This window comes from Polyergus mexicanus, unplaced genomic scaffold (assembly GCF_030449975.1).
Source record: "Polyergus mexicanus isolate NDT 795.1 unplaced genomic scaffold, iyPolMexi1.0 SCAF_6, whole genome shotgun sequence".
In the NCBI taxonomy this organism is placed as follows: domain Eukaryota; kingdom Metazoa; phylum Arthropoda; class Insecta; order Hymenoptera; family Formicidae; genus Polyergus; species Polyergus mexicanus.
The window spans coordinates 9,048,604-9,072,304 of record NW_027223326.1 but is presented as its reverse complement, the minus strand read 5'-3'; the positions used below and the strand labels follow the sequence as shown (position 1 = coordinate 9,072,304).

The 23,701-nt window shown below is 38.2% G+C and overlaps 1 protein-coding gene across 7 annotated transcripts in view; it reads left to right on the top strand.

Annotated features, from left to right (window-relative positions):
- LOC138933807 (uncharacterized) overlaps positions 1–23,701 on the top strand; it is a 249,198-nt gene that overhangs the window by 193,027 nt on the left and 32,470 nt on the right. For all 7 annotated transcript variants that reach the window (XM_070296812.1, XM_070296807.1, XM_070296808.1 and 4 more), the window contains exons 7-9: positions 6,557–6,874; positions 12,676–12,973; positions 13,352–13,497. In XM_070296812.1, coding sequence (XP_070152913.1) covers positions 6,557–6,874; positions 12,676–12,973; positions 13,352–13,497 — 762 coding nt within the window. The remainder of the gene's footprint in view (positions 1–6,556; positions 6,875–12,675; positions 12,974–13,351; positions 13,498–23,701) is intronic.

Sequence of the window (23,701 nt, the reverse complement as noted above, 5' to 3'; positions counted from 1 at the left end):
ATTAAAAGTCCCTGTATCTTTTTGTGAATGAATTTCACATTTATATACTATTAAACATATGTGAGAGTATGTTTTTATATAAAATTTTATTTATTATATATAACATATTTGTTTTATAAGAATGTTACTTTGAAACATTCCATGTATGTATTACGAATTATGTAAATACGATGCGTGTAATCATATTATTACCCAAATTATGTTAATACTTTCCTTTTATAATCTATATGCTCTTTGATACAACGCAATATAATATTTTACATAATTTATAATAACGTAATGAGTGTTGCACAATGAAATTTTAGCCGCGAATTTTGTGTCGAATATTCTGTATTTTCATATTATTATAGCACTTTCATTTCCTGTTACATAAATTTAAATAAAGTACAGCTCGTAAGACACCCGACAGCGGTCGAATAAAATCTTTGTTTAAAAGCTTAATCGATGATTAATTGGCACAGGTCAATGCGAGTAGTGGAGCTTATTAGCGTGATTGGTCTCGTGCGAGTAGTCAGTTCGGCGACCCCGATAGATCGCTGATTGCCCCATCAGTTTGCATATCTTGCGCGCTTCAATTAAACACTTGTTACTCGATGGATTCGCATTTAATAGCGTGACGCAGTGAGATTAAATTTGTAGTGAATATCGGGTTTGTATATCTACTTTTGGCTTACATGTATTCGATTTATAATAATATATTACAGTATATAATCGATGCTGCCGAGACATAAAGTCCACTTCGAATCTATCTTAGCATTGTCAATTATAACAAGTTATATTGTAAAATGTATAGACGATGTCTAAATATTCATCAATCCTATCGATCTTGCTATTAGAACGGCTATCACTGCCACAGATAGGGAATAACAAAATAGAATATTCATTTTACGAATATCTAATTATAATTACATCAAAGAAAAGTAGCAACGTACTTTTGTACTCGCGTTATATTTGGATATTTAAATTACTCTGAATTAAAATATTTATTCGTAAAGTCGTCCATGATGCATTTTGCAAAATAATTTGCATTCGTACACATGCTGCAGTTATACATTTCAAAGAAAATTCAACATTAAAAAAAAAAAAAAACTTGCATACATGTGTATTATTTCGTGTGCGATTACATCGTGATTACAGCTACAGTTTCATGTTTTATCGCGAAAAAAATTATGGAATATCAAATATTTTTCTCTTTATAATATAAAATTATTAATGGGCCTCTTGCGCGATTGCTTCTCGGAAGAAACAGAATTTCAAATGAGTTTTCCAATAAAAGAAGAAAAAAAAAATAGAAACTTTGATGTTGCAATTTTTTTTACAGCCATTGCTTTTCCTGTAATTTTGCAATACCTGCACATACATTTTTGATAATACGACGGATTATAAGAATCTATACACATCGTATAGATACAGCGAACGATGTGAATGAAAGAACCAGACTAGCGTGCGCCGGCTTTATACATCAGCATTTTCTTCTATTTTTCTCGTCGTGTTTGATCGGATTTACTTTGGATGCGCTTTGGTCCCACGTTTCCAAACACTCATCAAAATGGAAACGATTTCTGGCGAAATCTAATCGGCGAATCGTAGCCTTTAACGAGCACTTTGCGCAGAAAAAAAAGATAATTGCGAATCGGTCAGGCGGCAGATTTTTCAGAATTAAATCGGCGCACAAGATATTGCGATCCTTTCATTCTGAATCCTACCATTTACGCGAGAAAGGGGACATCGTCAACGCCTTTCATATATTTTCCCGATTTCGACAAACTGTTGAAAAACAGATTTACTGGTACAGCATGATGTATCGTTATCGGCAAACTGCAGCGTAGAATAGATGAGATCCGCATCTTAAAACTTTCGTAATTCAATGTAGTGATTTATGCATGGAGAATTGATTTTATATCGCCCGATTAATGTTGTGACATTTTAATATTACGTAATTTTTAACCAATGCTCGCGAACACTTCGTTCACTATCGAATCAATTTGATTTAAAAAAAGGAAAATAAATATATAAAGAGAAACGCACGCGTAATTATTGAAAGCTTCGTAATTTTCGCATATTGCGCAAATAACACTGTTGCCGAAAGTAATTTTATTCTGTCGTTCAAAAACAATTTCGAAGTTTAAGTGCAATTAATTGCAATTATAATGAAAAGAATTGAAAATTATAAATAATATATATTGTTTCTTATAATTAATTTATCGATTTTTCTTTCAATATTGTGGCTCACTCGCATAAGAGCCGTGTTTTGCATCCAAAAAAAGCGAAAAATCGCAGTTTTCGCCGGACGCTTTGACGGTGACGAGCGATGCGGAGAAAAACGAGGGCGAAGTTGCACAGAGGGAAAGCACCTGGAGTAAAGTCCAGAGGAATAAGGCTTTTTTTTCAAGCGGCCACCTCTCTCTCAAATTACTCGGAGATCAAAAAACCGACTCCACACGGCGGTCGAAGGAGAAGATAAAAAGGCGCCACTCGCGTTCGCGATGACGGTAAAAGAGCGAGCCGTAAGAAAGTGAGTCGCTCCCGAGAAAAAGAGGGAGGCAGACTTTTGCGCGCTCCCGCGAGATATGTGATTTAGATACGCGCTTTCAGAATCATGCTCCGACTCTATTCCGAGGCTCTAGATCTCAGAGAGAGAGAGGAAGACGTAAAGGACGGGAAAGATGGGGAGAAAGAGAGAAAGAGGCCAAAGTGGCGAAGCGAACTTTTACGGGCGGTTTCTGGACGATAATATCTCTCGCTCTTTGCGCCTTCTTTCCGGCCACGCCTCGAGAGTTCGGTACCGAACCGATAATTGTCGGTCTCGTCGCCGTGTAGAAGCCGGGGATCTCTGGAAAGCGGCGACAGCCCGGAGAGAATCCCGGTATCGTTTTTCACGCGAAGATCTTCCGGAAAGCTCCCGCTCTCGCCGACGAGTAGTCGATCGCTCGCCCGCCCGCCGCGCCGTCAGGTCTCTTTCCTCGCTTCTTCTTCTCCTCTACGTTCATCCGTCTTCCTCCGACCGACCTTTCTCGTCCGTCTCTGAATATCTGGCGGAGGTGAAGGGATCTCTCCCAATGGCGCTTTAAGGAGGAGCGCTCTGGGAAGCGTCTTTACGACGCCAGGCCGGCGGACGCTGCGCTCGAAACATTTTTGCGGCGAATAAACGCCAGCCGTCCGGCGATATCTTTGGAACCTACATGCTCCGGATCTATCGGATGTCTTTCAACCGCTCGATCCTTTGACGAATTTTATATGTCAGCGTTTTCTTAACGGGAATTTGTATATCGAGATAGTTCCCCGTATGTGTCACGTACAAAGTAAAAATTCTCCGGATCCAGAAGAAAAACGCTTTTATATCGAAGTCAATTTTTCTTCCTCATAGAGAAAGCTTTGTATTCGTGACATTTTTTTTTCGACTTTTTTATACCAATGTTTAAAATGTTCCAAAATATCGAAAAATCATATTTTTAAAACATATGTATCTGTATGTATGGTATGTATGTATGTACGGAATGCATTGTATAACTTCTAACTTCCGCAATTTTTGAGATATCGGGTTAAATTTTTTTACATGAATAGAGCATTATTATTAAAGGATGGTTGGTATTGGATTTTGCGAAGATCGATGAAAGGGTTCGTTTCTTATAAAATTTTGAATTTTTTGAGAAATGCCTGTACACGCTCTAACTTTCTTTCTTTCGCTCTAAATTTTGAGATATCGGGTTCATTGCCTGTCTTCTTTTCTCAAGTTTCCTCTGAGGAAGCCAAAATTGAGAAACTCGCTTGCTTTAAGGAGATGAAGTTTTGTGAGTGAAACAAAATGATAAGGAAGCAATGTGCAAGTTTCTAATTAAATTTACATAATTATTTTTTTATTTTTATTGCATATTACACTGCATAACATGGTACGGCCATCGAAGTATTTCCAAAAATTTACGAAATAAATGCGTTGTAATTCGTATTAAAGGAACAGGATAGAAATCGTTGTTTGAAAATTTAATTTTTTTTTTAACGTAATTGTTTCTTTCTTTCAGTCTCTTTTATGAGAAGAAACAACTACTCTTTTCTCTTTGCAGTTTTAACATTCCCGGTAGATTCGATCCCTTGTATCGAGAATATACAGAGAACAGATACATAAAGATACAATCTTATTTGAATTTTGTCAAAGTCACGTTCTCTTTGTTGTACGTATTTTGATATGTATATATGTACTCTTTCTTATTACGGTGAACACAGCACATAATCAAATTAAAATACCAAAGCCAACAATCGTAAGCATCAGCAAAATTCAATCGACATAAATTTAATTTTTTTCTTGTTTTTAATCCCTCTTATATATTCTTCTTTTATCTTTTCAAGTATAAATTTCTTTCAAAGATTTCATACCTTTACTATCCTTTTTTTATCAGTTTCTGTGTTTTCGACGTTCTTGTGAAAGAACAATTGTAATAATTTTTTAATTATATAAAAACGATTTAAGGAAATAGTTAAATAAATAAACATAGATAAATAGATAAATTATTAAAGTGTGCTTAAAGAGTTTATTAAATAAATAAATTAATTTAATTTAAAAAGAGCCGCAACCATGATTTAATATTTGAGAAAAGAGCTTTTTATAATGCAATGCAATGAATTTATTATTACGTTAAAATTATTAAATAAGAGTCCGCTATATTTATATCTATAGTAATTATATACAACTTTCGTGGGAATGTGATGTATCCGATGTATCTCTTTCGTTCACTCTTCTATCGATTATCATGAACTCGTAGATGTGTTTTCATTAAAATTGCACGCTGCGAATAAAAATTCAGCAGCGAAGTGGAAATGGATATCGAAGTACGGCCTGCGGGCAATGGTCAGTAATCGCGATTGCGTTTTTCGTGCGAAAATCACATGGCGATCGTCCGTCTGCGATCGCTGCAGAACGTTCGCTACCGCCCGCACGTTTCCCTTGTCCTTTTGTTCGCCGTTTTTTCTCGTACGTTTGCATTGGCCCCGTTTCTTCAATAGCGCTTCCAGGAGTGCTATCGAAATTCTCTGTACGAGGCGATGCTTTTGCAAATGATTGATAACGGTCGAAAGAGTTGCTGCCAAATCGAGCATTAAGCTTCAGCCGTGAGATATTGTATTATATCAAGTTACCAGCATTATCAGAACAACCAATGTTATTTTGCAGTTTGAAAGTACACGGCCAGCAAATCAGTGATTACGTGACATTTTTCTAATTTGGAAAAATTTGCGCAAAATTATATTAACTTTAATACTATCGATATAGGTGGTGGAATTTATTAATTGATTTTTTCGAACGAAGCGAATAAAAGCGATAAAAGCAATCGCGATCCATCGATAACCATAGATGTTAAAAAATTCTCATAGGATTTAAAAAACTAAAATATACCTTTTGAAGAGACCCTACGAGAATCGCTTTCTCAAACAATACGATTGTTAAATAAACATCATTATGAGCTTTCCCATCAATTCTTTGTCTAGCGGATGGTTTCATCGTGCGGAGAGTCGTTTTCGCAGAATAAAACTTTGAGATGTATATCGGAGCTAAAGCTACGGCCGCGCTGAAAGCGAGTCTAGCGTGTAAAACGCCTGAAACTTCGAAAGCACGTTTAGCGCTTCGAGCGTCAAACTCAAATTCATTTAATTTTGTTGCTCCAGATAGTTTAAACATAGAAGGACGCGCACAGTGTCAGGCCACAACCGTGCTTCACCATTATCTCGTAACACGCTTCGAAACGCTAAATGCGCTTTCGAAGTTTCAAACGCTTTACACGCTAGACTCGCGCTTTCTGCACTCGCGCAAGCTTTAAGAGCAACACGATGTACAGACTTAAACGCTCTTAATGCCAGTTGAGTGCCGTTGACAGTCTGTTAGTTTTGCATGCAAAGACTGTCAATATCGCGCTACACTTTCACAGAGGATTTAAGAAAGATTAGAAAGTTCTCCTCAACAATTATTTCAATCTTAACTACTTGTATAATTAAATGAAAAAAGAAATTCAAAATTATCTAGCAATTTATAGATGAGAAGTAGCTTATCTACAGAATTTCGGGGCACCATATAATGGATGGCAATGCATAAATTTTACATAATATTGTACATATCATATAATATTTTATATATAATTTCTATTAAAAAAATTAATTATTTTGGACATTATTTATATTAATAAACAAAAATAAAAGAATTATTTGAATTTCTGGCATTAAATTTTCTTTACGCTGCAAATATTATTGAATAAATTGTAAAATAATATATGTATATATTTCATTAAATTTTCTTATATATGATTTAATATTTATAAAATATACGATTTCTTTCCCTCCAAAAATAATATTATATTTCAAAAGATTTAATCTTATTATATACGATGTATTTATTGATGAAGTGTAGATTGTACACGATGTACTAATACATTGACGGCCAAGAATCCGTTTGAAATCCATCTTGTCGCTTAGGTGATTTCTCTATTAATGGTTTTGCGTAGCTGACGCTCATTCGAAATTGTTGTTAGCCTCGCTAATTTCAAGATGGACATATTTGTTTCGCTTGTTTCAGTGGAAGAGCTGGAATGCTTGGCCACCTGGAAGGAGGGTAGCAGCCGTTACTTGGTCGGCCGCCTGCATCACGGCCACGCGTCCAGCAACGAGGATCGATACCGATGCTTCGTGTACGAGAAGGCCGGCCAGACGGTGCAGGGTAACTTGAACAGGGCCGCCATGGGCATGGGTGCCATGGATCATGAGGTCGCTCTGCCGGGCGGACTGGTGCCCGAGGGCTCCGCCGAGGTATACCGGGTGGCACAGAGCGGCGACGCCACGTGCAACGGTCTATTCAGTCCCATGGAGGGCTCTCGTACGATGACATTGAGGAAAGGTGAGTCCGATAATGCGTCTGTGTATCTATGTGTTTTAACCCCGTGACGATGAAGTTTTTATTCACATTTCTTTACAGCATGTTGAACTATTTGTGTAGTTTCCGTATTGTCAAATTGATGATTTTTTAATTTTTAATACTAGAACAACTATATATATATATATATATATATATATTGGATTATTTTTTGCTTAATTTAGACATGTTAACACGATTGTTGATCTCACGTTTATATATAACCTCTCAAACCGAGAAATGTTCGAATTTGATGTACAAAATGTCCAATCGTCGTTTATCTAAATAATAGTTTATTACAAATTAATTTGGAATCGTTTTCCGATGTAGCTTATTTTTTAATTTAATTTGTTATTCTAGCTTGGACGCCTCATTAAAAATAAATGTAATTTAGCACAAGTCAATGTTGAGATACGTCAGAAAAGGAAGTTATATATAATTAAGAATGTTAAGAATGTTATACAAGTTTTATCTGAATTTCGTCGATGTTAAATCAGGCATAAATCGATAACAAATGATGAATATGTAAAGAATCATTATATGTTAAATGCCAATATTTTGGTTGTTGCTGCATAATTAATAATAATAATGGCTGCGTGTTTGAAGATTTCGCGTGGCGCAAGGTAGATATTTTTAGCAGGTGGAAAAGTTATGGCAGTTAAAAAATGTTTAATTATCATGAGATATCGTGTGGTAATAAATCGTATCAGCGGATCGTGTCTCCCATCTCCAGTTGTACGATTCATCATTGTTAAAATTTTTCCATTTGTACCGCTCTCGTGGATTTTAATTATTACAGTGTAAATACGTGCTTGACGAGGATTCCCATCGGGCCACGGACGTTTCAATTTATCGTTATTTTCTAGCTGGCCGGATTTTTGAAATTTTTTATGATTCGTACAAGTAGACGCGCAGCTTGTCCGTTGACGACGATGTTACATTTCTGACGCTGTTTGTATAACGCCGTATTCGCGTGCTCCTCGTAGAAAAAAATCTTAAGGCGGAATCCTAGGTCGGCAAAACACACATATAACAGTATTTAATTATTAAATTATAGCTGACAAAATGCGAGCTAAAATGCTACGAGTATGTTATGTGCGGTAGCAGGAATGTATATACTTTAAAGAATTGCTAATCAACATACGGATTTTTTTTATTCCATAAATAAGAAGAGCGTGTTTGCACGATGTCTGGCAAAGAGTGAAAGGAGGGGAGAAACGTGAGGAACGGAAAGGGCGTCCGTCCTACCTTCTTTCCCTTTTGCACCGCGTGCACATTTCCGTCTTACTCGCTTTTCATCTCGCGGCTCGCAATTCCATTTCGCTCTCCGTTAATGGATTCATATATAATTACCGGGGCTTCACGCTCGCGCATTACGCTTGATAAATATCATCGCGAAAGGAAAGATATGAAATTCTCCGGGCAATGAGAGCGGGCTTTAATCGGAGAGCGCTACGGAGCCATGTCGATCGTAAGTAACCCACCTCTCCGCCTCCAACGTTTCGGCCGCGTGCGTTTTTCCGCATTTCCCCGATTTTCAGAACGCGGATCTTTCAGCTTGCACTGAAGGATAAATAAGGTTGGATTAAACATCTCGTGATATTCGCGCTATCCCGGTGGCATTCCGAAATCTGTTTTTAATCCGAAATGTATACACGGATATTTCGTAGCCGTAAATATCTCCCGTTTTCTTAATTTCATTGTTCGAATCCGGAAAAAAATCACGATAGGTATTCGGTATAACGAATGATTGTGATTTTCTCGCGATATTCGCCGAAATTATTCAAATGAGAAATAAAAGAGTTGAGTGATAAAAATGATTCGTTACTATTGTCGCTTTTTATCGGATGGGTAATCACTAAAATAACGTGATATAAAGCTTTCTGTTTTTCTCCGACCTTAAACATTCGAAAAGTTTTATATCGCGTCATGTATGAAAAATAATTTATTACTCGATCAATAATTTATTACCTAAATATTCGCGAACAAAGTTAAAAAAATAGAATAATAGGATGTCCGGGACGATAAAATACGAAATAGCGATGACAAATCGCAAAATGAACCTTTTCATTATGCGCGTATGTATTTATGTGTATCGGGAGCAAATTGTTCTTAGTGATACAAAACTATATTTTTTCGCAAGCACGAATTAATCGAACGAATCTTAACGCGCGCGCCGGCTTCGCTCTCTGCGAATAAAAAGGGAATATTTACACGACTTTCCCGTGCTCGCGCGTATTCTCTTTCTTACATCTTAACCCCCTCCCTCTCCTTTCCTCCTCGCTGGAGCTTGACGTGCTCTGTCTCTTACTGCCGTATCCGTCTCTCGAGTTTGCAAACCCGTATCTTGCTCTGCACAGTTTCACGACAAACTTCGTTAACGGATTTCACTCCGGTGGATTTTCACGATCTTCTCCTCCGGCGCATTCGTCCTCCCCCTCTTTACAGCGCGCTCATCGCGCGCCTCTCCAATTGCCACTTCCTTCGGCAAATCGTTTTAAGTCGAGTGGGAGTCACCGACACGCGCATAAAACTCGCTGAGGAAAAGAAGAGAGAAACGAGCAAAGGATGAGGGGGAGGAGGAAGGGGAAGGGAGGGTCTTAAGAATCGGAGACACGGAGACAAGTCTTGGAGGATGCTTGTTGTAAGCTTCGTCGTCGTTAATATTACAATCCGCGTTCTAGGAAAAAGCGCCGAGTAAAGGTGGAAGGGCGAAGAGATGCGGAAAAATATATTAACATCAAATCTTCCTTTTTCGCTTTATCCCTTGGACCTTAGCTAGTGTTCCTTCTGTTCCACTTTGCCCAGTTCGCGTGTAGGTAGGTATATCACGCCCTCATCTTCCAGTACTCGCGCGAGCCCCTATTAACCGCAGCCTCGTAGTCGAGATCCGAAGTTTCTTCAATTAGCCCGGCATCTACCTCGCCAGAGTAAATATCTGGGGAAAACTGCGAGACTGCATAGCGAGAGCGCATGGAGCGCTTGGTGTGTGGAATGCAAACAGTTGGACGAACGGAAGGACAAATTACACCAATTACTCGATCGTAAAATTTCGAGAACAATGTTATTTCGAATTGTTATGGAGAGGAAATAATTCTACCGATTTTTCAAATCTTCCTCGGTAATCGGAGTTTTACAACAAGTTAAAGAGAGTTAAAAATATATGCATATTGACTTTCCCATTTTTATTAACACTCAACAATTAGCGAAATATAATAATCGTTAAGATATAAGATAAATTAGACGATTAAGCAATTTTATAGTCATTGTAAATTAATTATACGAGATGAAAATATTGAAAGAAAAACAGGAAGAAAGGAAAAACAAGGACGTCCAAATATCCGTGATACTTTCGTTAACTTTTAACGAAATAGATTGGAATATAAATTTTAAAAAAATCTTATACAAATAAAGAAATCGTTAAATGGGAAATGAGCATAGAGGTCGCTGAGAGATGTAAATGTTAACAGAGTAAAAAATTTCCAAAAGGTAAGGGGAGCAGATCGAAGGACACGTGTTATCCATTCGGTTTTACGATTATGCAATTTATATCCGCGCACTATTCTATCCCGGATTATCAACGCAGCCGAATTGCTTTAACCCAATTTGGTTACATCTGTAAAAGAATATTGCAGGATAATACAAACGTCGAACGTTTGTCAAACGCGATTGCCAGTAACGGATATAAATGTAATATTATTCGTGCATATGTCGGAATCGACATAATTCCCCGCACGTACATACGCATACGTCCACTCAATTATTAATTTCTATATAAATTCATAATCATGACATATCACATGCATTTCACCGAATTACCGTCGCGTTATTTGCATTACAATTACTTGTAATTCCCTCAAAATTACGCATGATTTGACTCGAAGCAATTAAATTCATTCAACGGTATGCGAAACCTCCCAATACGCCGACATATTTCAGTGTGCCGATTCTGAAAACTTGATTCTCAGAAAAACAGCTGATCAAATGCTGATAGTTTTAACATCACCGCGACGTGGTCTTTTAAACAACTACGACCGTATATTAAAACTAACGATCGAGATGGCACGTTTGATATGAAAATCACGAAATTGTACCACTCCCGCGATTTTCTGGAGAAACGAGTTAGCCGAAAACGTGAAAACTGATAACGTCATTACAAAAAAGCAAGCTTCTAGAAAACAGAAATAATAACGCGAATGTAGGGCATTATTATTGCGTCACAAATTTTGCTGCATCACGTTGTCACAAAGGGACGTGCCATTTATATTTTATCGTTTTTTGCAATTAATGTAAAAAGAAGGAAACTGAAACAATATGCAATTTGTATTTGTAGTATAAATCGTTTAGGAAATTTAAATGATGCCGATTTCACCGTGAAGATATAGGTCACCGATTCACGTGATATTACGTAACACGCGTATCTCTTTTGTGTATTTTTTTACGCGGTTTCGTTTGAAAATTTCACGTCACGTCTTACACATATATTACTAAATAAATTACATACAAGAGAGAGATAGTAATTCATACTCGATGAAAAAAAAAAAAAAATAAAAGAAACAGATCAATCAAGAAATATCAATGAATAAAATAAAAAGTAGGAAACAAATCATCGCAAGTCTGACACATATTGATGGTAACTGTATATTCATCGGTCTAATTAATTTTAACGTAATGTCAAAAAAAAGAAGCCACGTGGGTGAGGAAATAACGATGTTAGATGAAGGGACAAGTGAATGGAGACCGTTCGACTTTTACGATGGCGAAATTTGTATCTCCGTCGCGTTGTGTCGCGTTGTATGAACTTATCCGAGCGGATAGTTGAATTATTTTCATTCTTTTCGCCATGTGGGGTCCAACGATGCCTTTATGCGCCATAAAAGCCGCCGCGCGCTCGATTAACCCTTCCGTATCCTCTCGCCGTGGATATAACATTCGACGCGGATCGAACCCGCGCTCTCCTGATACTCCGATTTTACATGTCGCGAGCGGAAGTGGAACGTCCCGGCGAGTTGGTATAACTCGGGGAAGTGCATCGGTCGCATAGTGCATCGCGCTACACGCTACACGGAAAGGGATGAAAGCCAAACGGAAGGGAAAAGACTGGAAGAGACTGAGGAGGGGAGGGATTGGTTGCATTCGGGGGTGACTATTTTGCGATTTTTTCTATATCGAGTATCGAGGTCGTCGCTTTATCGACTGTCATTTCGCGCGATACGAAGGACTTTACGGTTGAAAGGCCGTGGAATTTTTGAGCACGGGCGTATCGCCCGACCGATACGACGTAACCATCACGTACATACGTCGCTGTCGTCGATTCTGCGGCATTTACGGGCAACGAACTCATATATGTGGCGGGACGTGTAACGGTGACCTGGAGAATCATTCGTTCTACGATAGTTGAGGTCGCGAAGAGAAGTTCCAAAGGAGAAATCGCGAGAGGTCGATCGGCCATTTAAGTAACGAGAAAATCTAAATGCAATTTGTCTCGCGATCTGAATGATTTGAATGTTTAAATATAAAAGAATCTTGTTAATAAAATACAAACAAAAGTGTTACAGATAGATATATCCGATCTTAAAATTCATTTCTTGGTATACATGTTCGTAGATCTTGTCGAAAATAATAGAAGCGTTTCGTATTAAATTATTTCAAGGATAAGAAGCCTGTTTCAGTTTCTTCTGTTCACTTGAGAAGAATGTAATTTTGAAATGTGATTATTTTCTACTTTTAATTAGATACAAAGACGCATCGTTAATACAATACGGTGTGTGTATTTCTGATTTTAGTCTCGTCTCCTGGCGAATGTCGGTTCCCGAATTGGCTGACCGGACACTCGAGTGGCGGACTGACTTGGCACACTCTGGACCTCGGCAGATCTTACACGTTTCATCCCCGAAACGCTTCCTTGCACGTCGCTCGACCGAACGCGACTTCGTCGAGCTTTGAGAGCGGGTTCATGGACTTACAATACGTGCCCGGACCGGAGGATCAGGACGTGAAGATCCTCTGCAACAGCATAAAGCAGTCGAACGGTGCGCAGACCATGACGATGACAATGTTGGTAGCACATTTCACTGTCGGCTGGTAAGATCGTCGTCCTTCCATCTCGTTTACACACGACACTATTTTGTACAATATTAGAATTTATCGACGAATGATTCATGTTTGGATTTTTTCACCAGAAAGATAAAGAAACGCGTTTTATAGAGCTTATATATTTATAAATATTCAAAATTATTACTTAATCTTCGAAATACGCGTTATATAAAAGATTTCCGTCGCACGAACAGTTGAATTAAAACCGTCAAAAAATCGCATTGATATCTCTATAATCCTTTCTAATAATGAGAATTTCAACATATATCGCGTGTCTGTTCGGATAATAACGAATGTGATTAAAGCGGTGGAATATGTCGCTCTTCTCCGACCTTTATAAAATTCCGCGTTCTTTTTTTTTTCCAGTCGGAGCGGTTTTATGTGCATGACATTCTACCGAAGAGACGGCCACGTGATCGAGCTGCAAACGGGAAGTGCAGTATCTAGACCGGAAGAAGCATGCAGCCCGCCCCATTTTCTGCAGCACAATATGCCCTTTCTCACCTTAGTCAGTGAGTACAATTCTTTTTCATTCGATGTTGCTTGTGCTTTTCCATTTGTCTCGTCAACAAAGATCAGTCTCGAGGTTACTGAGAAACGCCACGATGCTCCTTTTAACGCTTCAACGTAAATATATTGCGATCTCTTCTGTGATCTCGTGTCGAAATTGTCTCGACATAGAATTTTACCGAGCCTTCTTATAGAAAACGCTTATGATTTTACATTATTCTTATCTTTAATTTGTACAAAACTCACTTTTTCAATTAGTGCAAAAAGCCAAACATAGTAAATGTAGTATCACACACATTTAGCGTTAAGCACGATTGTGAATTCTACTTATCTCGTATAGAATTCGCTTGCGTTGTTATCTCCAATCGAAGGACGGTTGCACAACGCTGCAAGGTACGAATACGAGGTCTATGTTATCATTTTAAGTTATAGATAGGATATTAATGAAGCAATTGATAAGCTATATCGGATTAACATAACTGGCTAAACGTTATCGTCGTACGAGAAACCTCCGCTCGCGATATCGTATCGATCGCGAAGCTCTCTCGGCCGATCGGGCGACGCAACCGCTCGTTACGCTTGATTTGCGTGGCCGTTGGGTTTTATCCGATCCACGTAAAGACGAGAGCGAAGGCGGATCACACCGGGAGCAGGGTGAGGAACGAAAAAGGGATCGGATTGCGGATGGGAAAGGAGGAAGAGGGAGGAGAAAAAAAAGAACTGCCAAGTAAAAACTACCCGCACCGCGTCGATAAAACCCGGGAAAACTCCAACTTTGGCGGGGAAAAAGTTTTCGCGCGGCGTGGCACGAGGATTTAGTGCACCGGCACTGGTAAGGCTGCTTGGAAAGAAGGAGCGAAGTGACGGGATGTGGGTTGGAAAAAAAGGACGAGGAAGGGAGAAGGAAGAAAAAAAAAAAGAAGAGCGTGGAGAAAATCGCGAACTGGTCGGTCTCGGACGATTTGTCAAAATCCCGCGAACGACTTATAAGTTACATCGTTCTATCGTAGGAGTTACCGTTGCTACTTGGCTGGAATCGGCTAAGTCGTTGTACGTTCGCTCACGCCGCCTGTGTTCGTTGCTCGCGTGTTCGAGTTTGGGCGATTCGCCGCGAAGTGCCTCGAGAAATTCAATTTGCCGGGAACGTTTTGCGAGGCGCGTCACGGAAACCGTCCGTTGAACCTGACAAGCTCGTGATTGAACAGCGTATTTTCTTATCATTTAGCGGAGGCGGTGGCTCCGACCGTTTGCCGTTTGTCCCGCGCGACCCGATTGCTCGAGGGGGCAATCGTGTCCGATATATAAAAAGCGGCAGCAATTATTGCGTTCGCCGCGGATTAATATTGGCTACGTGTCCGAGTAACGTATCCAGCTCGCGGAATTCTCTGTCTTCCTCTCTCCTTTTCTCTCTTTTCCTCTTCTATTTCTCTGCTCTACGCAGGCTGAGCGTTGCCCGATCCGCCCGTTATATCTGATACAAATGCAGCCCGCACCGTTCCGTACATTCCGGTCGACCTCGACAAAATATCGTCGTCCCCTGCTGTTGTGGCGCGAAGAAGAAAGCTGCCAACCTCTCCACTTTTCTCTTCCGGACGATCCACCCTTCTAAACTTACTCCTCCTTCCTCCCTCGCGAATGTCTCCACTTCACTCTTTCTATCTCACGTCTCGTACCCGCCATTTCTTCGGGATACGATCGGTTCCCGTGGGCCAGAGTTGTAATCCCGTAGGAGTTATTGGATTCGGTTTGATCCACTGGGCGTACGTCCTCCCACCTCTTCCCATCGCCTCTCTGTGTCTTTTTAAATCCTTATTTTCTTCCTTCATCCCTCGATCCGCGCCGATTCGCGCCGAATGGAAAACTGCAATCCTCATTCGAGAATGGAGGAATCGTCGAAGATTCGGCGATGCTCGGAAATGAATTTGCCGCCGATAACAAAATACGTTGCCGGTGTGATGATGACGATGTTAATATGTTATAAGATAGCAACGTTTCATCGATAAAAATCTCGATGAATGATCGATGGAAAGATTTACTTGCATTTTCGCGAAGATAAATGACGCGAAGATGTAACGGGATATACAATAAATTATCGTCGCAAAGTTAATACCGCGCATCAAACTTATTGGATTTTGAAATCGTTATAACGATAATTACTGAACCGTAATACTCGGGCTATATACGAGAACACATAAAAAAAAACAAATAGAATCATTTTAATTGACGAATAATGTAACTGGTATTTTTCTGATTAATAACAATACATAGATTGAATATTAATTTTGCGCGCTGGAATTTGTTTCTATTGAAAAACACAAATAGTACAATTAATTATCTTGCCTCTTTATTAGATTCATATCCATTTACATCATTTTTCAATAAAGCGTCAAAATTGCTTGACGATTTGCTTTAGCGAAAACGTATCCGTTTGAGATCGCCGAGAATTTATTATAATGCCGTTCGACGAAAGCTTACGATGAATTATTTTTTAAATTAAAGAATGTGTTATGCGTTCGACTTGACACTTGCGTACCTACCATCTTACTACCCACGAGAGTGTATCTTTCTGATGGTTCTTTCATAATTCAAGGGAAATATTGACTTCGATTTAATTCACTGCTCGTTCGCAGTTATCTCTCGTGGTTATCCTTCTCGTAGGAAAAAGCATCGAAAAGCTCAATCCGCCGCTTCGCAAGAAGCAAGGAGCTATTCTCCGGACTGAGTCACGTACGGATCTCTGGGGAGTACGAACGAAGGATTGTATTTATCATTCCACGCACGCGGTGTACGAAATTTACAATTCAAATGCAAAAAGAAGCAGCCTCTAGAGTTTCGTATTAAAGATTGCAATCGCAATCGCATAAACAATGACGCGGCGTAATATCGCGATAATATATATATATATAAACAATAACCTTAGTGCAAGACACCAAGATATCATCTCTAAATTGTACGTATAATGTAAGAAAATTTTGAACGTAGAATTAATGCAGATGTAAAACATTCGTTGCAGATTTAATGCATTCGTAAAACGGCATTTGAAAATCCGTTTTGGACGTATTTGCGAAAGAAAGAAATATGCGTTAACATTTATTATTTAATTGCAATCATAAAACGACATTTTCGGAACAATATAACTTTTTTTTTTTCCATTTCTGATGAAAACCAGAGTAAATTGTGCAATACGAAAGTGCCAACAATAACAATCGGTTTCCTGTTGCATAACCAATTAATTCTATATATGCTCCCGGTGAATTTGCTCCATTTTATTATTCAGCAGTGAATGAATGGCGAATGATGAGTGTATAAAAATTCATTTCGACCCTCTCACCATACCAGTCAATATACGGAACGATTGATCCTTCATTCACGGACGAAAGCTCCTCATTCTCCTTTTCTCTCTCGGATCCGGCCAAAACTCTATCATCTCGCCTTCATAAGCTACATAATGTCCGATGCTGCAATAAAGTAGATCGTCTACGAGCTATCCATCTCTTTTCTTACTTTGCAAGATTCTCATTTTGTCTCCCTCCTCTCTCTTTCTCTCTTTCTCTTTCTTTCCGTACTCCAAACGGGCTCTCCTCTAAACTTTTATGACCATTCACGGGGAGAATGGAGAACGACGAGGATGATGATAAAGAACGACGGCAACGACATTGGTATTCCGTCGACGTCCGCGAATTACACCCCGAAGATAGACTTGCCGGTGGCGCACATTGAGAAATTTCCACGGGGTACTAGAAACTTACGGGAGAGGGTAGCGACGAAGAGCCACGAATCGGATAAATGCTAATGATACAAACTGCTAAACGATGAGAAAATTCGATAGATCGGAAAAATTTCGACATTTAAAATAGACTTTTGTAAATTAGAGAATGTTATAAATGAATACAATATTATAATACTGACAATTTATTTTTACAGAAGTATCTAGATTTTTATTTTTTGATAAATATTTTGATAATCTGGAAAGCTTAAATTGAAAATAAAGTGGCGGTAAAGCCGGTAGCGGTTAGCTCTGTGTTAATCAAAATTGGAAAAAGTGAGTTATATTATTTTTTGAAAATATGTTTGAAATAATTTTTATGCGTTGTATAATGCAATAATTGCTTTTGATACAATGCTGGAATATAGATATATCTGTTGTTTTTTTTTTATTATTATTATTATTATTATTAATGTATCGTAGTCAGAGATTGATTATACATCTCTGCATAAGGATGTTCGCTCAATACTTAGCTAGGTATTCAATAAGATGCAAGACGCGGATAATCTTTAATCCTCACCGATGGAAAGATGGAATAAATTGCATCGGCTAAACGAGGACAAAAGCTACGATTATGGTTACGCCTTAAGATCCCAACGACGAATAGAAATTTCGATTCCGTAGTAAATGACCGAGCGAACCAGGGTCGCGAACTGGGTTAGCGAAACCGCTGTAACGGATTATGTAAGCGTACCTGCGACACCGGCCATAACGAGCTGGAATCCCCGAGCAATTAAGCCACCAGCACGCCAGGCGTTTCTCCGGCTCGTCTTCTTCCGCCGCAACATTGCCCAGCCAGGTTACCAATGAGCTTCCTGCTTGGTAAATAAATAACCCAGACTATAATACAATGAACCTGAATGTGAAGTTAATGGGTTGAAGTAAATTAATTCTGCCTGAACTATGCCTGGATTTTTTGCCCGCACACACTTGACAATACGTTTAGCACATTTTACGTTTACTAAATTTATCTTGCTCTTAAAACATAAAAGAATAATATAAAGTATATATGCAAGTACATCTCGTTATAAAATAAAATAAAAGAAAATTTATATCTGATAGAAATGAAAAGGAATAAGTAAATACGTAGATACGTTATATACTGATACGTATAATAAGCAAATAATATATACGTTGACAGATATTTTTTCTCTCCGTATAATTTTTGATTGACATTAGTAAGGCATACAACAATGAGATAATGATCGTTTATATTTCTAGCGTCGTAAAAAAATTCCGCTTGCTATTGAAAGTTTGCACGAATACAAGGTACAACCCGCAAAGTTTCGACAATATCGCGCCATCGAGAGATCCGACGTAAGATTCTGTTTTTAACCTTCGACGAACCTACGTCACGAAACGCAATCGAGATTTCGCGTGTTCGCTCAACAGAGGCAGGTGAACAACAAAAGCTTGTCCATTACTTATTTATGCAAAGAAATAATATTTCGCGTAATTTAGACGGGCTAATTGCAAATTCAATAATCGAAAAACTTAATCGTCTCTTCGTTCTGATTCTAAAAGACGTAACGTGTGCTAAATTAAAAAAAAACAAAAATTATTTTTATTATTGATACAAATGAAATTGATAGAATCGATAAAAAAGATATGTAGTGATTTTCGTATTTTATGAAAACGGGATGTCAGTTCCGCATATTCTTCTCTTGTACTCATTCGCGATAAAAGTGTATCGCGAGAGAAAGGTTAATTTTCTAATGAGAAATAAATTCACGAGCAGGAGGCACGACTTTTGTCGGCCTTTGCACAAAAAAAGGTGACGAATTAGCAATGTATTTACGTGTGTTACACGCACAACCCGGTTGAAAGTGCCATAGTTAAAAACTTCCTTTGACGCGGTTTAAAAGCGGGAGAGAGCGGAAAGATACAGTGGTCTAAAACGAAAAAAAAAAAAAATGTCCAGAAAACATAAGAACACGCGGCGAGATTGGGAGTCGGCAACGGAGAGAAATATGAGATAAAGAGAAGTGACGCGCGCGAAAGAAGAGAAGGGCGAGAGAGCAGGAAGGAGAGACGTTGGGAGTGAAAGAGTAGAGGGCTTTACGGGAGACTACTATGGTCTCCCATGATAGCTAAACAAACGGTGCATAAGGACCGTTGAATATATTGTATTATATTTTTAAATCACAGATATATGTGCGCGCGAAGTCGGGGTGATGTACCTACATACACACACATACACACACACAGATACTCAATGCTCGCTCGTAAACTGTGCATGTGCATCCGCTACGTGTACGCAGTCACATTAGAACATGTCGTACATCGCGAAGCATACAGGCTGTGCTATGCGCCAACACGCGCAGCATCCGATCTACACGCACGAGTCTAAACACGCGCGCGATCATTCACTCGCTCGCGGAACATGCACCGCATACAAGTGCCGGATTACACGATCACATCTCTCGTACAGGTAGCCTCGGTAACTGCCGCCGCCGCGACGTCGACTTGGCGTTTGATGAAGTAATTTGAATTCTTGTAGACGCGCAGCGAGAGTTAACTCTATCTGGTACATCGTTCAATTTTCATCTTGCTAAAAACGTGTATGTAACATAATATAGAACGAGTAAATGCGATTTGTACTCTTCGCACGAAGATGCATATACATTCTTAAGAATTTTAAATATCTTGGATATATATATATATATATATATATATATATATATATATATATATTGAAGTTTGATTTAATTCTTACACCGATGATACATTGATCTTTTTATTTAAAAACATCGTACTTAAAAATAATTTTTAAGAAATTAAAAAAACAATTTTATTAATAAAAAATCGAAAGAAAAAAATTTGATATATATTATTGTAGTATTTTATTCTATCTATAATTTTTGTAAAGTAATTTTTAAAAATATGTGAGAGAAAATATAAAAATATTATTATGTGGATATATGATATTTCTACAATTTTGCAATAGCAATAGTTTATAATGATTATTGATATTCTTAACCGAATCTTTTAACAAAGAGGGAAAGAAAAATATAATTTGCGAATAAAGCGCAGGATAAAATACGAAAGCGATAGAGAAAATGGCATATCGTAAAAATGGCAAATATAATTCAAAGATTATACACAATTTGATTTCAAACTGCATGAATGTTTTCACGCGATTACAAATTGTCTATTCCTCTGGGAATTCACTGTAGCGCATTGCTCCATTGAAACATCCCGTATCCATCTGATGTACGAGCCACGTAGAGAAACTACGTGTTCGTTGTCTGGATCAAATTGATTAAGGTTCGGCGTGGAACTTGATAGAATCGGGCTACTGATTATTCCTGCGCGTTGCAAGAATTGTCGACGAAAAAAAGGAAACGCGTCCGTGCTATCGAATCAGTGATAATCGCGTAAATTCTTCTATATCCCCCCCCTCCCCAACCCCCCCCCCCCCGCGCCATTCTCTTTCTCTTTATCGAAGTAACAACAATTGGCGTGCGCACAAAGCAACGCGAAAAAAAAAAAGTAAAACGACGCGCTCTAATGTCGGAGAATGTAAAAGGCCGCTTTAAAGAATCGCTCCGTTGACGTTGGACGACGACACCGACTTTCGTTTAATAACGAGAATCGTAAATTTGCAGAAGAAATTCGCAGACAGTTTTTTGCGAATCGTCACGAAGGAGGAATCTCGAAACGAATTTCAAGAACGAGCTTGCGGAAGCATCAAAAGGGAGAAGCGTTTTCCTGAGATCTCTCTGAGAGGCTTTCTTTTTTTTTCTTTTTTTCTTTTTTTTTTGTCTTTGTTAATTCAACACACGCAAAACGGCAATGCGTCAAAAGACGCGTCTCACAGAGTACCGTGAATAATTTGCATCTTCTCTCCGCGTTAGAATTCGCCGCGTTTAACACGAGCTCTGCATCTCTCCGTCCCAAATTTTGCCAAGTATCTACCTTTGTTGCTCGCTGCACAGCACTACACATGTAACAAGATTTTATAATTACGAGTTACGATTATAGGAATTTATTATTATATACCGCGCGTTACGTTGTTTAGTTAGACGTCTGTAAAATGGCTAGCTAAGCAATATTATTCACGATTTACGTGAGCATAATTACATGGAACGTGAATGAGTAAACAATCTAAACCGGATTATATTAAGAGAGTGCCCTGAATTTTTCATAAATGCAATATAAATTTTTAATAAAATTCATATATATAATTAAAATTGAAATAATAAGCCAAATAAACCAAAATAATAAACGTTTATAATAATTATATAAAATAAAAAATACGCCGCGAAATGTGTTTTCGAGAAACTGAAAAATATATAAGACGAAAAATAAAAATATCTCCGGCTTTTTTTTGTCAGATAAGCTGGTCGCTCGTTCGCTGCTGACTAGAACGACCTTTTCGTCCATTCTAACAAATATCAGACTCGTATCTACTGCGCTTGAACACGCCGAGTGGCTGCGACACAAGCCAAAGCGAGAAACGGCGGAAGCGAATACTCACGCGGTCGCGTTTTCCAAGGGCCCGCTATTAACCTCGTTAAGGCTTGAAACGATCGTAAGGGTCCGGATCGATGCAAGTTAGACAGCCACGCGACAACACCCTTTTCCCTTCTCCTCTCTTCTCACATTTGTGGAAGGCGAAAAATGCGAGGAAAGAGAACGGGTAATCTTCGGCAGTAATGGCCAGAGTCATTGGAATTTTGTACGAGAGGAATCCTCCTCCAGATCTGGATGGAGTGAGGAGAACGGAAAAAAGGAACGGCGAGAGAGAGTGTAGCAACGCACTGTAAGAGGGCCTTGTAATTTTCCAAGTTCTCTTTTATTGAATTTCTTGACATTTAGCTCCGGTGGAACCCGCGCGCGAGCGAAGGAACACGTTTCTTTCGCGTTTGCGTCTCGCATTTGTTGGTATATATTTGAGCAAAAACAGTCAGCCGCGCTTGCATTAAGTCCGAAAAACGTCGTTGGAAAGGCGTAATGTAAAAATTTGAATACAAGCGGCGGATAATGCAACGCGAGATATTGCAGCATACACGACGATCGCATTTCCGAAAAAAATGCAACTTCTATAGTTTCGAAGCCAAGAAAAGTTACAACTTTTGATGCGATACATCAGGACAACGAGATGAGGAATTTGAAAGACTTATCGATCGATAGTTTGGGCATCGACAAGAATGCATATTTCATACGATAAAAGGAAGAGAACAGAAGGGAGTAATTAATTTTTACTGTTAAATTTTGAAGAGAATTGCCGCGCGCGACTGTCAAGTTTTGAATGTAACAAAAGAATCGTCGTATCAGGCGGGAGTTTCTCGGTTCGCACGTGTGTGTTTTTTGCCCGTTCGCGCGACCTGGACGCGATGAATTATGACGCATAACCTCGGGAGACACGGTGGCACGATGCATATGACCTATATTTCACGTTCTTACTACGAAACGTGCGGTACTGCAGTGTCATAGTATCGCGATCTAACCTGATCTAACTTCATTCCATATTAAGCTTAAGATTAAAGGCATTAAGTATTTTCTTGCATATACATTTTTACTATTTTTTTTTTTTTATGTTTTTAAAACTCTGACTTACACACACAATATATAAATGTTTCTCTCTCTTTCTTTCTGATTCAAGATAAAAAAACATAGATATTTTTAAAATTCTTTGTTTTTGAAGTCTGTCTATGAAGATTTTTGTATACTGTCGAATTTTTATTGTTGATGAGTATCAATTCATATAATTTAATTATTTTTATGTATTTTTGAAAACAGAAATTGGGTTATGTGATATATATTGAAAATTATAAATGAAAGAAAAGGATTTATTTTATTGAAATTATTGAATTAGTCGTCGAAAATTATCATTTTTGCGATTTATTTTAAATAATTGTAGGATATTTAATTTCTAATTGCCTCTATAAAATAAATTATTTCCTTTTTTTTTTTATGCCGGAATGATATTTATCCGAGTAAACTTTTTTAAATCTATTGTGTTTAAGTTATTCTCGTTTTGAGTTAGTAACTTTACGTATATTTATATTAAATCCGGAAGCTCGCCAGCCGACCAACAATGCTGTTTGCTTCCGCTCGCCAATCGCGGAACTTTTAAGATGGAGAAAAGAGTAGCAGCTGGGGAGATAAAAAAGAAGTTATATCGATTTTCTTTTGAAAGCTGTTATGTCTTTAAAGTGTTTCTCTAAAGAGATGGAGAGAGAGAGAGAGAGAGAGAGAGAGAGAGAGAGAGAGAGAGAGAGAGAGAAGTCAAAGAAATATGTTTTCTTTTTATGTTTAGTCTTCTCTTATTTTATTATAATTAATAGACTTAAGTATTTTTATCAATCATAAATATTTCTTTATTTCATTATTACAATTCAATTTTCTCTAAATATATTATAACAAATATTTAAATTTAACTCTTGAATAAAACATAAAAATAATATTAATTGATATCTTTTCTACGAAAAATC